Here is a 14,875-nt window from a genome sequence, read left to right as displayed (position 1 = left end):
TGAGCCAGGAAGGCAGTCGAGGAGGCCTGGGCCCTCGTGGAGTGAGCGGTGAGGCGTGGCGTCGGGACACCGGCCAGGTCGTAGCAAGCACGAATGCAGGACGTGATCCAAGAGGACAGGCACTGTGAAGAGACCGGTGAGCCTTTCATCCGGTCGGCCACCGCAACGAAGAGCTGCGTCGTCTTCCTAAATGGCTTTGTACGGTCGATGTAGAAAGCCAGGGCCCTGCGAACGTCCAAAGAATGCAAACGCTGGTCTTGACGAGTAGCGTGAGGCTTTGGATGGAAGACCGGGAGAAAGATATCCTGGTTTACGTGGAAGGGTGAAACCACCTTCGGAAGAAAGGCAGGGTGGGGGCGAAGCTGCACCTTGTCCTTGTGGAACACCGTGTATGGGGGCTCGGACGTCAGCGCTCTGAGTTCAGAAACACGCCGTGCTGAGGTGATGGCTACGAGGAAGGCCGTCTTCCAGGATAAGTACAGGAGCGAACAGGTCGCCAATGGTTCAAACGGAGGTCCTGTGAGCCTGGAGAGAACGAGGTTGAGGTCCCACGTTGGAACCGGCTGGCGTATTTGTGGGTACAGCCGGTCTAAGCCCTTGAGGAATCTAACGACCATCGGGTTAGAGAAGACCGAGGACGGGAGTTCTCCTGGGTGGAATGCCGAAATAACGGCGAGGTGAACTCTGATTGAAGATATCGCCAAGCCCTGCTGTCTTAGGGACAGGAGATATTCCAGTATGAGAGGGATAGGTGCCTGTAAGGGGGACGTAGCTCGTTGCTCACACCAACAGGAGAACCGCTCCCACTTGGCTAAGTAAGTGGACCGTGTAGAGGGCTTTCTACTTCCCAGCAGGATCTGCTGGACGGACTGCGAGCATTGCCGCTCTGTCTGATTCAGCCATGGAGCATCCACGCTGTGAGGTGGAGTGATTGTAGGTCGGGGTGACACAGACGGCCGTGGTCCTGAGAGATGAGATCCGGACTCAAGGGGAGCGTGATCGGCGCTTGAACCGACAGCTCCAACAGTGTGGTGTACCAGTGCTGCCTCGGCCAAGCGGGAGCGACTAGAATTACTCGTGCATGGTCGGTGCGGATGTTGAGCAGTACCCTGTGGACCAGCGGAAATGGGGGAAAGGCGTAGAACAGGTGGCCCTTCCACGTTAGAAGGAAGGCGTCCGACAGAGATCCTGGAGCTCGGCCGTAGAGGGAGCAGAATGCCTGGCACTTCTTGTTGGCCCGGGATGCGAACAGGTCGACCTGGGGAAATCCCCACCTCCGGAAGACGGAATAGATGATGTCCGGGCGAATTGACCACTCGTGCGTCTGGAAGGACCTGCTGAGACGGTCCGCCAGCGTATTCTGGACTCCAGGAAGGAATGATGCCGTGAGATGGATCGAGTGGGCGATGCAGAAGTCCCACAGGCGAATGGATTCTTGGCACAGGAGCGACGAATGGGCTCCGCCTTGCTTGTTGATGTAAAACATCGCTGTCGTGTTGTCGGTGAGGACCAACACGCAACGGCCCTGTAGGAAATTGAGGAATGCCTGGCAGGCTAGGCGCACCGCCATCAGTTCCCGGACGTTGATGTGTAGGGCTAGTTCGGACGCGGACCACAGGCCCTGGGTATGATGCTCCCCGAGGTGAGCGCCCCATCCTAGAGATGAAGCGTCCGTGACTAGGTGGAGGGAGGGTTGTGGGGCGTGAAAAGGCACTCCTGCACAGACCGCCGCGCGATCCAACCACCAGGTGAGGGAGGCCAAGACCGAGGACGGGACCGTGACCAGCATGTTCAGGTCGTCCCGGTGAGGACGGTACACCGATGACACCCAAGCCTGTAGTGGGCGAAGCCGTAGTCTGGCATGCCTGGTTACGTAGGTGCACGAGGCCATGTGACCCAACAGGGCAAGGCATGTCCTTATGATGGTGAACGGAGATGCCCGCAATCCGTGAATGACGCGTGCGATGGTCTGAAATCGGCCTTCTGGCAGAATGGCTCGTGCACTTCTGGAGTCCAGGATTGCTCCAATGAACTCTATTCTCTGGGTTGGCACTAGAGTGGACTTCTCTCTGTTGAGTAGAATGCCCAGCTCGTGGAAAGTTTGTGTCACTATGTGGACGTGAGCTTGAACTTGGTCTCTGGTGCGGCCGCGCACCAGCCAGTCGTCCAAATACGGGAACAGCTGTACCCCTTGTCGACGAAGGTATGCCGCGACGACTGCCAGACACTTTGTGAACACTCTGGGAGCCGAGGACAAGCCGAAGGGAAGGACTGCGAATTGGTAGTGCACCTTGTTTACTACAAATCGCAGGAAGCGCCTGTGAGGCAGATAAATTGCTATATGGAAATAAGCGTCCTTCATGTCGAGGGCGGCGAACCAGTCTCCAGGATCCAGCGAGGGAATAATGGTCCCCAATGATACCATGCGGAACTTCAACTTTACTATGAATTTGTTGAGTCCGCGCAAGTCTAAGATGGGCCGTAGACCCCCTTTCGACTTGGGGATCAGGAAGTAGCAGGAATAAAACCCCCTGCCCCTTAACTCCGGCGGAACCTCCTCTATGGCCCCCATAGCCAGGAGCCCAAAAACCTCCTGTGTAAGGAGTTGCTCGTGAGAAGGGTCCCTGAAGAGGGACGGGGAGGGGGAGTGGGAGGGGGGGCGAGGAAAACTGGAGGGCGTATCCCCTCTCCACCGTGCGAAGGACCCAACGGTCCGAGGTTATAAGGGACCAAGCACGGTGGAAACGGGAGAGGCGGTCCCAGAAGGGGGGAGGTGAATCCTGGGTGCTGGTTATGGTGCCGTCCTCGACCGCACCTTCAAAAGGTTTGCCTAGGCCCTGGAGGTGGCCTAGGCTGGCCCTGGTTCTGACCGGGTTGAGGGCCGGTCGACCTTCGCCTACCGCCTCGACCCCGCCTCCTGGCAAAGTCCTGTCTCGGACGAGGCGGGGGAGGGTAGAACCTCTGAGGCTGGGGCCTGAAGGGTCTGCACTGTGGCCCTGGGACATGCATCCCCAGGGAGCGCATCATTGTCCGAGAGTCTTTGAGGTTTTGGAGCCTAGAGTCCGTCTTCTCAGAAAACAGGCCCTGGCCCTCAAAGGGTAAGTCCTGGAGGGTCTGCTGCAGTTCAGGCGGCAAGCCTGACACCTGGAGCCAGGAGGTTCGCCTCATGGCTATACCCGAAGCCAGGGTTCTAGCGGCCGAGTCAGCGATATCCAGGGAGGCCTGTAGGGAGGTGCGTGCCACCCGCTTACCCTCCTCTACCAGAGTCCCGAACTCTTCCCTAGATTCCTGGGGAACCAGTTCTTTAAACTTCCCCATTGAGGACCAGGTGTTAAAGCTGTACCGGCTTAAGAGCGCCTGTTGGTTGGCCGCTCGAAGTTGGAGCCCCCCAGCCGAATAGACCTTGCGCCCGAACAAATCGAAGCGCTTAGCGTCCTTCGATTTTGGCGCTGCCGCCTGCTGGCCATGGCGCTCCCGTGCATTCACTGATGACACCACCAGTGAGCACGGTTGGGGATGGGTGTACAAATACTCGTGGTCCTTGGAGGGAACAAAGTACTTCCTCTCCACGCCTCTGGCCGTGGGTGGAATAGAGGCCGGGGTTTGCCAGATCGAGGTGGCATTGGCCTGTATGGAGCGAATAAGCGGTAACGCCACTCTGGATGGGGCGTCCGCTGAGAGGATGTTCACTATTGGGTCGTGAACCTCCACGATCTCCTCCATCTGGAGGTCCATATTGCGCGCCACCCGGCGCAACAGGTCCTGATGGGCCCGAAGGTCTATAGGGGGCGGGCCCATGGCGGATGTCCCCGCTACCGCCTCATCGGGGGAGGAGGAGGAGGACGCCCCCGGTGGTAAGGGGTCCAATGGCAAATCCTGCTCTAGGTGCTCCTGGAGCTGGGCCTCACTCGCCCCCGGGTCCAGGGCCTCCGCAGGCGTGGACACTGGAGCCTCCATGCCCCCTGGGGGGGGGGGCGGGAGATGGTGGCCTCCGGGGCTCTGGGCTCGGAGCGTGCCGAGCGGGAGGCAGACGGCGGAGCCCCTTGGGCTTGGTGGTAGGCCCATGGGGTCCAAAAGGACCAGTGCGCAGGTCCCTGCGTAGGGTCCTCTGCTGTGTCCTGCGAATGGCCGAAGTCTGCCGAAGCCACCTGCCCCTGGGGAGGGTAGGCCGATGTAGAGGCCCCCTCAGAGGAGTGGGATGCAGATCTCGACGGCCACGGCGGTGCTGAGCGCGATGCATCCGGCCCCGGCTGGTGCGGTGCCGGTCGGTGCCGGTCGTAGGGCGATCTGTCCCAGCGCGGTGCCGGAGAGTGGTGCCGGGATCGGGATCGGTGCCGGTAGCCCTGCCGGTGCCGCGATCCGGATCTGGAGCGGGACGACGATCGCGACGATACCCGGTACCGGGAGCGGTCCCTCGAGCGGCGCTCATACCGGTACCGGGAGGTGCGCCTCGAGTCCGATCGGCGCCGGCGGTCGCGACGGTGCCGAGATGTAGAGCGGCGTCGCGAAGAGGATCTCGACCGCGAGTACGACCGGCGCCGAGGTGATAGTCGGCGCCGGGACTCCGAGCGGCGTCGGGACCTGCTCCGAGACCTGGAGCGGTGCCGAGAGTCTACGGCTGGAGACGGTGGGCGCACCAGTGCAGGCTTGCCTCTGGACTGCACTATGCGTGGAGCCACCGGTGCCGGAAGTTGAGACGGTGCCGGCTCCGTGAGGGCAATCAGGTCCCTCGCGGTCGTAAATGTCTCCGGAGTTGAAGGGAGACATGGTTCTACCACCAGCCTAGGTGGTGAAACAGTCCGCACCGGACTCAACGGCCTCGGTGCCGGAGTCGACGGTGTGGCCGCCTGCTTCTGGCGGTCCAAAGGCGGACGCGGCTCTACCCCCGGCACCGGGGGAGCCGGCGTCTTCGGGGCAGCAATGTCCTGCGTCTTGCGGGCCTTCTTATGGCCCGGAGATAGGGATCGGCGCCGAGACCCCTGAGGCGGGCGCGGCGCCGAAGTCTGCCGGTGCCGAGAGGACTTGTCCGCGGCGCCGGTCGGAGCCGCTGGGGCGCTGCGCACCGAGGCGCTCGGTGCCGGGGCTGGGCGCGCCGATGGAGGATCCGGGCTGAGTGCCGCCTCCATTAGGAGCTGCCGAAGCCGAAAGTCCCGCTCCTTCCTTGTTCGAGGCTTGAAGGCCTTGCAGATCTGGCACTTATCTGCTTGATGGGATTCCCCGAGGCACTTCAAGCAGGAGGTGTGCGGGTCGCTCGTTGGCATCGGCTTCGCGCAGGACGCGCACGGCTTAAAGCCAGGAGCCTTGGGCATGAGCCCGGTATGCTCCGGGGGGAAAAGGGGGGAGAACAACCCCCTTAACCCCCGCTAACAATTTACAACAACTACAAAACTAAATAAACAACTATCTAAAGAACTTTAACTACTATACACAACTATCTACAGAAATGAGAGCTAGAAGCTAGGGAGTGTGGAGACCAGCTATGCTGTGCTCCACAGTTCCAACGACCATCAGGGGCGGTAAGAAGGAACTGAGGGGGCGCTGGGTCGGCTGCGGTATATATCCAGCGCCATGAGGGCGCCACTCCAGGGGGCTCCACAGCCGACCCACCGGGTGTTGCTAGGGTAAAAGTTTTCCGATGATCGTGCACGCGGCGCGCGCACACCCTGACTGGAATGGATATGAGCAAGCACTCGAAGAAGAACTACTAACTGCGGTATATAACCTATCATTTAAATCAGACTTTGTACCAGATGGCTGAAGGGTAGCTAAGGTAAGCTGATTTTTTTTAAACGCTTCAGAGGCGATCCTGGCAATTACAGGCCAATGAGCCTAACTTTAGTACCAGGCAAATTAGTTAAAACTATAGTAAGGAACAGAATTATCAGACACAAAGATGAACATGCTTTGTTGGACAAGAGTCAACATGGCTTTTGTAAAGGGAAATCGTGCCTCACCAATCTATTAGCTTTCTTTGAGGGTAGCAACAAGCATTTGGACAAGGGTGATCCAGTCAATACAGTGTACTCTAACTTACTAACTAACACTACTTAACACCAACTTACTAACTACTGTAAACAATCCATGTACTGGACAGACGTTATGGAGGTCAAAGGCTTTCCAAAAGTCCAAGTACACTATCAATAAGCAGCAGGTTTAAAACTTACAAAAGGAAGAACTTCTTTACACAACGCACTGTAAAGCTGTGGAACTCATTGCCAGGGGATGTTGTAAAACCCCAAAGTATAACCGGGTTCAAAAATGAACTAGATAAGTTCATGGAGGACAGATACATAAATGGCTATTAGCCAATATGGTCCCTAAACCTCCAACTGCCAGAAGCTGGGACTTTATGATGGGGTGGGTCCCTTGAAATTGCCCTGTTCTGTTCATTCCCTCTGAAGCACCTGGCCACTGTCAGAGACAGGATACCGGGCTAGATGGACCGTCAGTGTGGCCCAGTATGGCTGTTCTTATGTCTTTAATTACAGTCTTAGTCATTTTCCCTGGTGCCGAGGTGATGCTCATGTGTTTGTTGTTCCCAGGATCCTCACCAGCATCTTTACAAAGAGAAGTACCAGCCAATGAGGAGTTGGTGTCAGACCTGAGGATCATCCCCTGAAAGACCAATGTGTGACTGGGAAATAATAGTAGAGAACGTGTGTTACATTGTTCCCATGCATTCAGTTCAATAAAACTATCTGAAACAGCATCTGGCAGCTTTCCCATGTGACCCTAGCAGTGTCTGTCTGCCTGGATATTGCCCAACCTCACCCGGGTCTCCACTGTTCCGTCAGCGAGATGGCAGAGTTCCCATCAAACAGGACCGAACCCAGGCATGGTGGAGGGGGTGAAGGCTGGCACTGGGTTCTACAGGACAATGGGACTGCACCTACTTCTAGGCAGGAGTGAGTGAGTACTGCCAGGAAGTCAGTTCGGCTGTAGTGGATGTTCGATTGTTTGCAATATGCCACCTCAATGTCTTTGTCCTCAAAATACGCTCCATTGTCATAGCAACAACAAAGTCAACGATGGCATCTGATGTACTAAGGGGTTCTTGAGGCACGGAAATAGATTGGGGTGGGGGCGGGAGGAGAGAAAAGGAAACCAACCCCTGCTGCATTAACTCTGGGCACGTGCCCCTTCGGAATCCAGGACAGCTCCTGTTCTCTAAGGTGCTTGGTTAGGAAGATGCAGAGCCTCAGAGACCAGGTTACTGCACTGTATCTTCACACTCCACTGGTCAGCCTGTTCCCACTCAGACAATGTCACTGCTCCCCCGCAACCATGGAGAGACAAAGCAGGGTCCCCAGTTAGCTCCAGGAGCTGGGACTTCCCAGGAACACCAACACATATGGTGGCTGTGCTGCTTGTCAGGTCAGCTACACCCAGCACCACCTGTCACAGCAAACCCCGCTGAAGGAGACGGGGCTGGTCCAATATCAGTTTCGCTGAGGTTGAGATCACACCAACCCACGCACACAAACCCTGCAGCCCCTTCCAGTTCTCTCACAACTCCAGCACAGGAGCTCGCAAACTCAGCAAGGAACCACAGCGGGCTGCCGGGTGAGCACCAAGCGACCTATCTCCCTCATCCCCATGCCCTCTCTTACCTGGCCTTGCCTCGGCTGCTTCTCCTGAGTGTGTGCATGTCGGCCTCCTTCTCTTCCTGCACGCGCTGCAGAGATGGGGAGCGGCTGTGAGTGCTCCGGGAGCTGCCCGTGCTCGCCAGGCTACTGTCCCCCACCCCTGCCCCAACAGCAGCTTCCTGCATCTGTGCCAGCAGCTGTGGGGGCAGGCTGCGGAGCGAGGGCACTGGTGAGTAGGACGGGTGGCTCTCGGCTTTCAAATTGTTGTCGCTGGCAGAACGCTGCAGCATGCGGGGGGAGGAGAGGCCGCCTGCGCCAGTGATCCGTCTCCTCTTTGTATAGCTGGGAGTTTCTCTAAAAGGCACTGCAAGAAACCAAGCAAAGAGAGTCCCATCAGTTACCAACCGCGCAAGAAGCTAAACGCAGTTTTGCAGTGCTCAACGTCCCTGAAAACATTCATTTCTACTAGTAATGATGTTGATTGCCATGAGAAAATGCATGTTCTGGTTTATTTCCAGTGCGGGCCTCTTCCTCCTAGGGTTACCAGGTGCTGAGAGCCAGTGCTGAGAAGCAGCACAGTGAGTTCCTGGAGACACAGGTCACCCATCATGCCATGTTTCTGTTAATTATGGTTCAGGATAATGGAACGAAGGTGAGTCTCACCCAGTCCTGTCTGGCTAGAAAGATGCTGAAGGTGCAGGGCCTGCTGCAACCCCCCAGGCTGGGAAGGAGCGTGGAAGTCCTTTAGAGGGAACATAGGAATTGACAAACTGTGTCAAGCTCATGGTTCATCCATCGAGTCCAGAATCCTGGCTCTGACACCACACCAGGCATCCACCTATTAGCCTTTCACCAGGAGGAAAATTGACCATTCATGGGGAGGTGTGTAGAGTGGACTCTCCCTCCAACTCCTCCACAACTCTCGCCGCACCGACTCTTAAGTGCCCTGTCATGATCCCGGGCTCAGGGCAGCTGCTGCCACCCCCAAGGTTCGCACTTGGAAATTGCACCTCCTCTCATCCCTCGCTTTGCTCCCTCATTCCGAGGTCCTGTCCTCAGGCATGGGGAGCTCACTGACAAAAACAATGGGTGCTCTTCGCAGGCCACTGCACAAACACCCCAGGAAACTCCAGACTTGATGAACGAACCCATGAATGAGCTAATTTAGAGTCCCTCCCGCCAGGTCCGAAACAGCCCTCCACCAGCTGGCAAGCCTTAGCACTCCTACCAAACGGCTATCACCCGACTGCTAGAATTCCTGCTAACATCCCACGGCAGTTCCCATAAACGCAAAGGGCCTTGGGAGTCCTCAATGGTTGGATTGCTGCCTCAGGTCCAAAGCACAGGTCTGACAACAACTCCCTACAAAACACACCACTAACTGAGCACGTCACCCAACAGTCTCCTCAGCCCGAGTCCACCACTCCCGCCCCTGTCCCCGCTCCCGCACCACTCCACTGCCCGAACCCTCCAGCATCCCCACCTCCTCCTGTGCGCCTTTGCATGGAGCGTGAATGGAAACCATGACACTCAGGAAGCTACTGAAAGAGCCACCTTCTACCTCAGTGAAGAAAACGTTACGGATACTGTAGAGACCGGACAGACGGACATGGAGGTAGCAGAAGCATCAGAGGCCTTGTCTACACTAGGGGCTTGTCTACACAGGTGTTTTAATATGCAGCTTTTTACTTAGTCCAGTTTGCAACCACTTGTTTACATGCAACGCAATCCATCACAGCACACTGACTCTGCATTTATCACAAGCTCTGGAGTTCTCTTTCAAACTGCAAAGCGAGTTAGTCTGGTCTACTATTCATGTGCATGAAATGGTGCTGCAAACTCCTTTGACAGTCTTCCAACAGCTGACCCCCTCTGCTTTGTGGGTGACTGTTTCTGACCTGTTTCCCTGTGGGCCCTCCTCTGCTCTCAAGTCAGGCTGACCAGATGTCCCGTCACCCCGTTTATAAGCTGGGGCACTGCCAGATTTTGTCCATTCACTACTGGATTCCAGTTTATCACAATAGCTTCAAAGATATTCTAGCAGCCCTACAAAATGCCTGGAGCTGCTGCGTGGAGCTGCGCTGAGACCCCAGATCTCATTGCCATCTGGGGAGAAGCGTTGGTGCAGGAAGAGCTTGTGGCCAGGCACTGGAAGACATTTTTGTGGACATTGCTAAGCCATGCCCAGGATGCAGGACAGTGCTAGATAAGGAGCAGACAGCTCAGGAGCACCTACATTAAAACGAGGAATGACAAGAATGAGGGATGACGAGGGGATATGTAACCTGTCCATTATTTTAGGCGCTGGACAAGATTTTGCAAACTCCATGACCATTGAACCCCGGCAGCTTGTGACGCCTGCTAGCCATCTTCCCCCAAGGATGGTCAGCAAGAGTCATGGGGGGGATGAGCATGAGGAGGCCAGTGAAAAGATCTCCACGTAAAGCCAGGATCCCTTCAGGACTTGGGCTCTTAGAATCATAGAATCATAGAAGATTAGGGTTGGAAGAGACCTTAGGAGACCTCCTTGATGCAGGAGACGTGGAAGGCAAGCCTGATTCCCTCCCTGCAGCAACTAAGCCCAATTCCCAGACCAGGGCTGAGGCAACTGATCCTGTGGAGAGAACCTCGGCATATAAGTTTCCCTGTTACTTTGTTACTAATTTACTATTTAAATTTTAATTTATTATTAGTAAGCTACACTGCCGTGCTATCTTCTGTTCTGGGTGACCCTGGCCCCAACCATTGTAGACAGATGCGAGCTAGAAGCTTTTCCATGGGCAAGATCCCTGCCCCCTCTCTCCCTCAGCCCACGCTGTCCATTCAGCCCCTGCACAAGCACCTTTCCAAAACAGTGACTGCTCCACTGAGCAAAAACACAGAGTGCAAAGGCACTGAGTACTGACCGTGTCCAGGCCCACACTGTGGACAGCACATAACCGTATACCTATTTCCTCTTCCCTTCCCTCAGCTGTCCTGCCCAGCAAAAAAACGGTTAACTACCTTTCGGAACTGTTCTTCGAGATGTGTTGCTCACATCAATTCCATTCTAGGTGTGCGCATGCCCACATGTGTGACCGTCAGAGATTTTTGCCTTAGCGGTATCAGTAGGGTTGGCAGTGGCGCCCTCTGGAGTGCCACACTCATGAGTCAGTATATTAGCACCACTGCCCCTACGCCCTCCCAATTCCTTCTTGCCAGCAACTCCAACAGAGGGGCAGGAGGGTGGGTAATGGAATGAACGTGAGCAACACCACTTGAAGAACAACAGTTACAAAAGGTAGGTAACCGTTTTTTCTTCTTCAAGTGCTTGCTCACGTCGATTCCGTGTTAATTGACTCTCAAGCAGTATCCCTGGAGGTGAGCTCAGAGTTCACTGTCATGCAGCTTCCAATACTGCTCTACCAAAGCCAGCATCATCTTAGGCCTGCTGGGTCAGTGTGTAATGAGACATAAACGTCTGGATGGACCACCCTGCAGATGACTTGAATTGGCCCAGAAAGGCCGCTGCTGAGGTTTGCCCCCTGGTTGAGTGGGCAGTTATAATTGCCAGTGGAAGCACTTTCGCCAGATCATAGCAGAAATGGATGCAGGCAGTGATCCATGATGAAATTCTCTGGGCGGACACTGGAAGACCTTTCATTCTGTCCACCACCATGACGAACAACTGCGTCGACTTATGGAATGGCACCCTCCTGACATCCAGAGAGTGTAACCTGCACTCCTCTTCCGACTTTCAAGGTTTGGGAAAGGAGACAGGTAAGTATTCTAATATTCTAAGTATACGTCCTGGCTTGTATGAAATTGTGAAACTCCCTTGGACAGGAAAGCCAGGTGCAGCCGTAGCTGGACCTTGTCCTTGTATAGGGCGGCTCCGAGGTGAGCACCCTAATCTCAGAGACTCTGCGGGCTGATGATATTGCCACCAGGAATGAGGCCTTCTAGGAGAGTAGACAAAAGGAGCAGGAAGTCAAAGGCTCGAAGGGGGGACCCAGGAGCCGCAACAGCACAAGATTCGAGTCCCAAGGAGGGACAGGGTCACGGATGTGGGGATAGATTCGTTCTACACCCTTCAAAAACCAGACCATCATCCTTGAGCAAAGACCAACCTGCCCTGGAATGGAGAGTGTAAGGCCGAAATAGCAGCCAAGTGGACCTTAACTGATTGAAGGGACAGGCCCTGGAGCTTGAGATGTAGAAGGTAGTCCAAGATCACCTGCAACAAGGCCTGCTCGGTCCGAATACCCTGGTCTGAGGTCCAGCACGTGAACCTTCTCCATTTGGCCAGGAAGATCAACCTCATGGAAGGCTTTCTGCTACCCAACAGTACCTGCTGGACACAGGCCGAGCACCATGCACCTTTCAACCATGCAGCAGCCAGGCCATCAGGTGCAACGCTGCCAAGTTCGGGTGCAGAAGACTGCCATGGTTCTGGGACAGCAGATCCGGCCAGAGAGGCAGTGGGGTGGCCACCGAAAGGTCCAGCAACGTGCAAAACCAGTGCTGGCGAGGCCAAGCCAGAGCTATCAGGATTACCTTCACCTTGTCCTGTTTGATCTTCATGAGGACTCCGTGGATTAAGAGCACTGGCATGAAGGCATATATCAGAGCCCCCGACACCTGGGGAGTCTCCCACCTTTGGAAGATCGCACTGAATACCTCTGGATGGAGTGACCATTTGTGGCGAGAAGAGAAAGATCTGCAGAGGTGATCTGCTAACACTTTCCTGGCCCCGGGAAGGTGCGCGGCCACAAGATGAATGGCATGCTGCACACAGAAGTCCCAGAGACAGAGAGCTTCTTGGCAGAGGGCTGACGATCGGGATCCACCTTGCTAGTTGATGTAAAACATCATGGCAGTGTTGTCCGTCAGGATTTGTACCACCTTGCCCTCCAGGTGGGGCAGGAAAGCCTGGCAGGCCAAGCGAACCGCTTTGAGCTCCCTGACATTTACGTGGAGGGAGCAATCGTCCCGCGACCAGCGGCCTTGTATGCTGTGCTCACTCAAGTGGGCTCCCAGCCCAGGTCCAAGGCATCGGAGACCAGGTTCAGAGACGGGGATGAAGCCACAAAGGGAACTCCCTCCAACACTGATCCGGAGTCTAACGACCATTCCAGGGATGACCATATGTGATCTGGCACCCTGACTACCCGGTCTAGATCGTGCCTGTCGGGGATGTAGCTTGCAGCAGCCAGAGATGGAGCTGGGCATGACGGACCACGTAAGTACATGCCACCATGTGGCCTAACAGCCTCAGGCACATGTGAACGATGGTGAGTGGGTGGGCCCTTACATGACAGATCAGGTCTGTCATGGCTCGGAAACGGGCCTCCAGGAGGAAGGCCCTGGCCCGCGTGAAGTCGAGGACCTCCCCTATGAATTTTATCCGTTGCACCAGTATTTTAGTTTATTAACAGGGCCAGGTCATGGCAGGTAGAAAGTACCAGACTGAGGCTCCTTTGCACTTGATCCCAAGTTCTGCCCTTGATGAGCCAGTCGTCGAGATACAGATAGACCTGGACATCTCGATGCCTCAGATAATCAGCCACTGGCGCCATGCATTTTGTGAACACTCGTGAGGCCAACGAGAGTCCAAAGGGGAGCGCCATGAATTGGAAGTGGCACAGACCCACCACAAAACAGAAGAACTGACTGTGCCTGTGGAAGATGGAGATATGAAAATATGTGTCCTTCAAGTCGAACGCGGCGTACCAGTCTCCAGGATCCAGGGAGGGAATTGTTAGTATATAGGTCTGTTTGTTAGCCTAGGATAGAATTTTGGGTTTGAGTTTTTGATACTCTTATACCAATATGTGTAAACAAAGGACAAAGACACTGTGATGTTGCTTCTGCCTAGTCAGATGGATTTGTTAGTACAATGGGAATAGATAAGAGCAGTTAAAGTGTTACTCAAAGTACACTTTAAGATTGCCTCAACCCCACCTCAAGGCAAAATCAAGCAACCAGTTGGGAGGGGCAAAGGGGCTTGTGAGGGGAGGTATAAAACACTAAAAGACCAAATAAATGCCCCTCCCTGACCGGAGCACAACCTCACTCCTTACCCCTCCCATGGGGTACAAAAGAAGTGGGATGAAGACCCCAGACCCAAAATGGAACATAACCCTAAGTTGTAAGGGTGGGACTGAGGGCATGCATTTCAGGTATAATTATGCCTCCTGAGGAGGGGGGGGGACGAGACACTGGGAAACAAGGCTCTGTGGCGTCAGAGTTATGGAACACATGTTTGCTGGAAACTAACCCCAATAAACATCGTATGGTCTACACTTTGGACTTCTGGTCTTCTGCTTTCTGTCTGCGTGGCAAGAACCTGGGGAGAGGGTGAAGGGAAAGCCCTCTAACAAGAATGATGGAGGCTTGCAAAACCATGCAAAACTTCAACTTCTTGAGATATTTGTTGAGGCGTCGCAGATTCAAGATGGGTCTTAGGTCCCGTTTCGCTTTCGGAATTAGGAAATAGCGGGAGTAGAACCCTTTCCCCCTCATTTCTCGAGGGACCTCCTCCACTGCTCAAGGCTGTAGGAGCTTTTCCACTTCCAGAGCGAGGAGTTGTTTGTGAGAAGGGTCCCTGAAGAGGGACGGAGAAGGAGGGGGGGAGCAGAGAATTTCAGGATGTAGCTCAGAGATACAATGCCGACCACCCAGGTCATTCATGACCAGGCTGAATGGTAGCGGCGTAGGTGGTTAAGGAAAGAGTAAGGTGGATCCAGGAAACTGACTGGGGCATTGCTCTTGAGTGCACCCTCAAATCGAGCGCTTCTAGCCCTCATGGTGTTTCACCGGGCCAGACTGAGTAGTGAACGGGAGGTAGAGGGACAGCGATGATTAAAACCCGTGTCTTTGTCCCTTCTCCTAGTGCAGCCCTGCTGAGGAGGGCAAGGCCTAGGAGATGGCGGCTGCCTCAACTGCTTGCTGGCCGTTTGCGGCGTATGCAGGCCCAGCGAGTGGCAGGTGGCTTGAGTGTCCTTGACCCCATCCAGTCTCGCATCTGTCTGCTCAGAGAAGAGTCTGCTCCCACCAAACGGGAGGTCTTAGATGGAGGATGGCATATCCTGGGACAGGCTCATAGTTTGAAGCCAGGAACCGTGTCTCATAACCACAGCCGAGGCGACCACCCTGGCTGCCAAATCGGCCGCATCCCAGGCCATCTGGAGGGAGCTCCTGGCCGCTGCTGTACTCTCCTCTACGAAGGCAGTGAATCATAGAATATCAGGGTTGGAAGGGACCTCAGGAGGTCATCTAGTCCAACCCCCTGCTCAAAACAGGACCAA

At 55.1% G+C, this 14,875-nt stretch overlaps 1 protein-coding gene across 1 annotated transcript in view; it reads right to left on the bottom strand.

Annotated features, from left to right (window-relative positions):
• SHANK3 (SH3 and multiple ankyrin repeat domains 3) overlaps positions 1-14,875 on the bottom strand; it is a 610,715-nt gene that overhangs the window by 361,076 nt on the left and 234,764 nt on the right. The window contains exon 10 of the mRNA XM_065411947.1: positions 7,611-7,950. Within this exon, the coding sequence (XP_065268019.1) occupies positions 7,611-7,950 (340 nt within the window). The remainder of the gene's footprint in view (positions 1-7,610; positions 7,951-14,875) is intronic.

This window comes from Emys orbicularis, chromosome 1, assembly GCF_028017835.1.
Source record: "Emys orbicularis isolate rEmyOrb1 chromosome 1, rEmyOrb1.hap1, whole genome shotgun sequence".
Lineage (NCBI taxonomy): Eukaryota > Metazoa > Chordata > Testudines > Emydidae > Emys > Emys orbicularis.
This window is presented reverse-complemented; position numbering and strand designations above follow the sequence as displayed.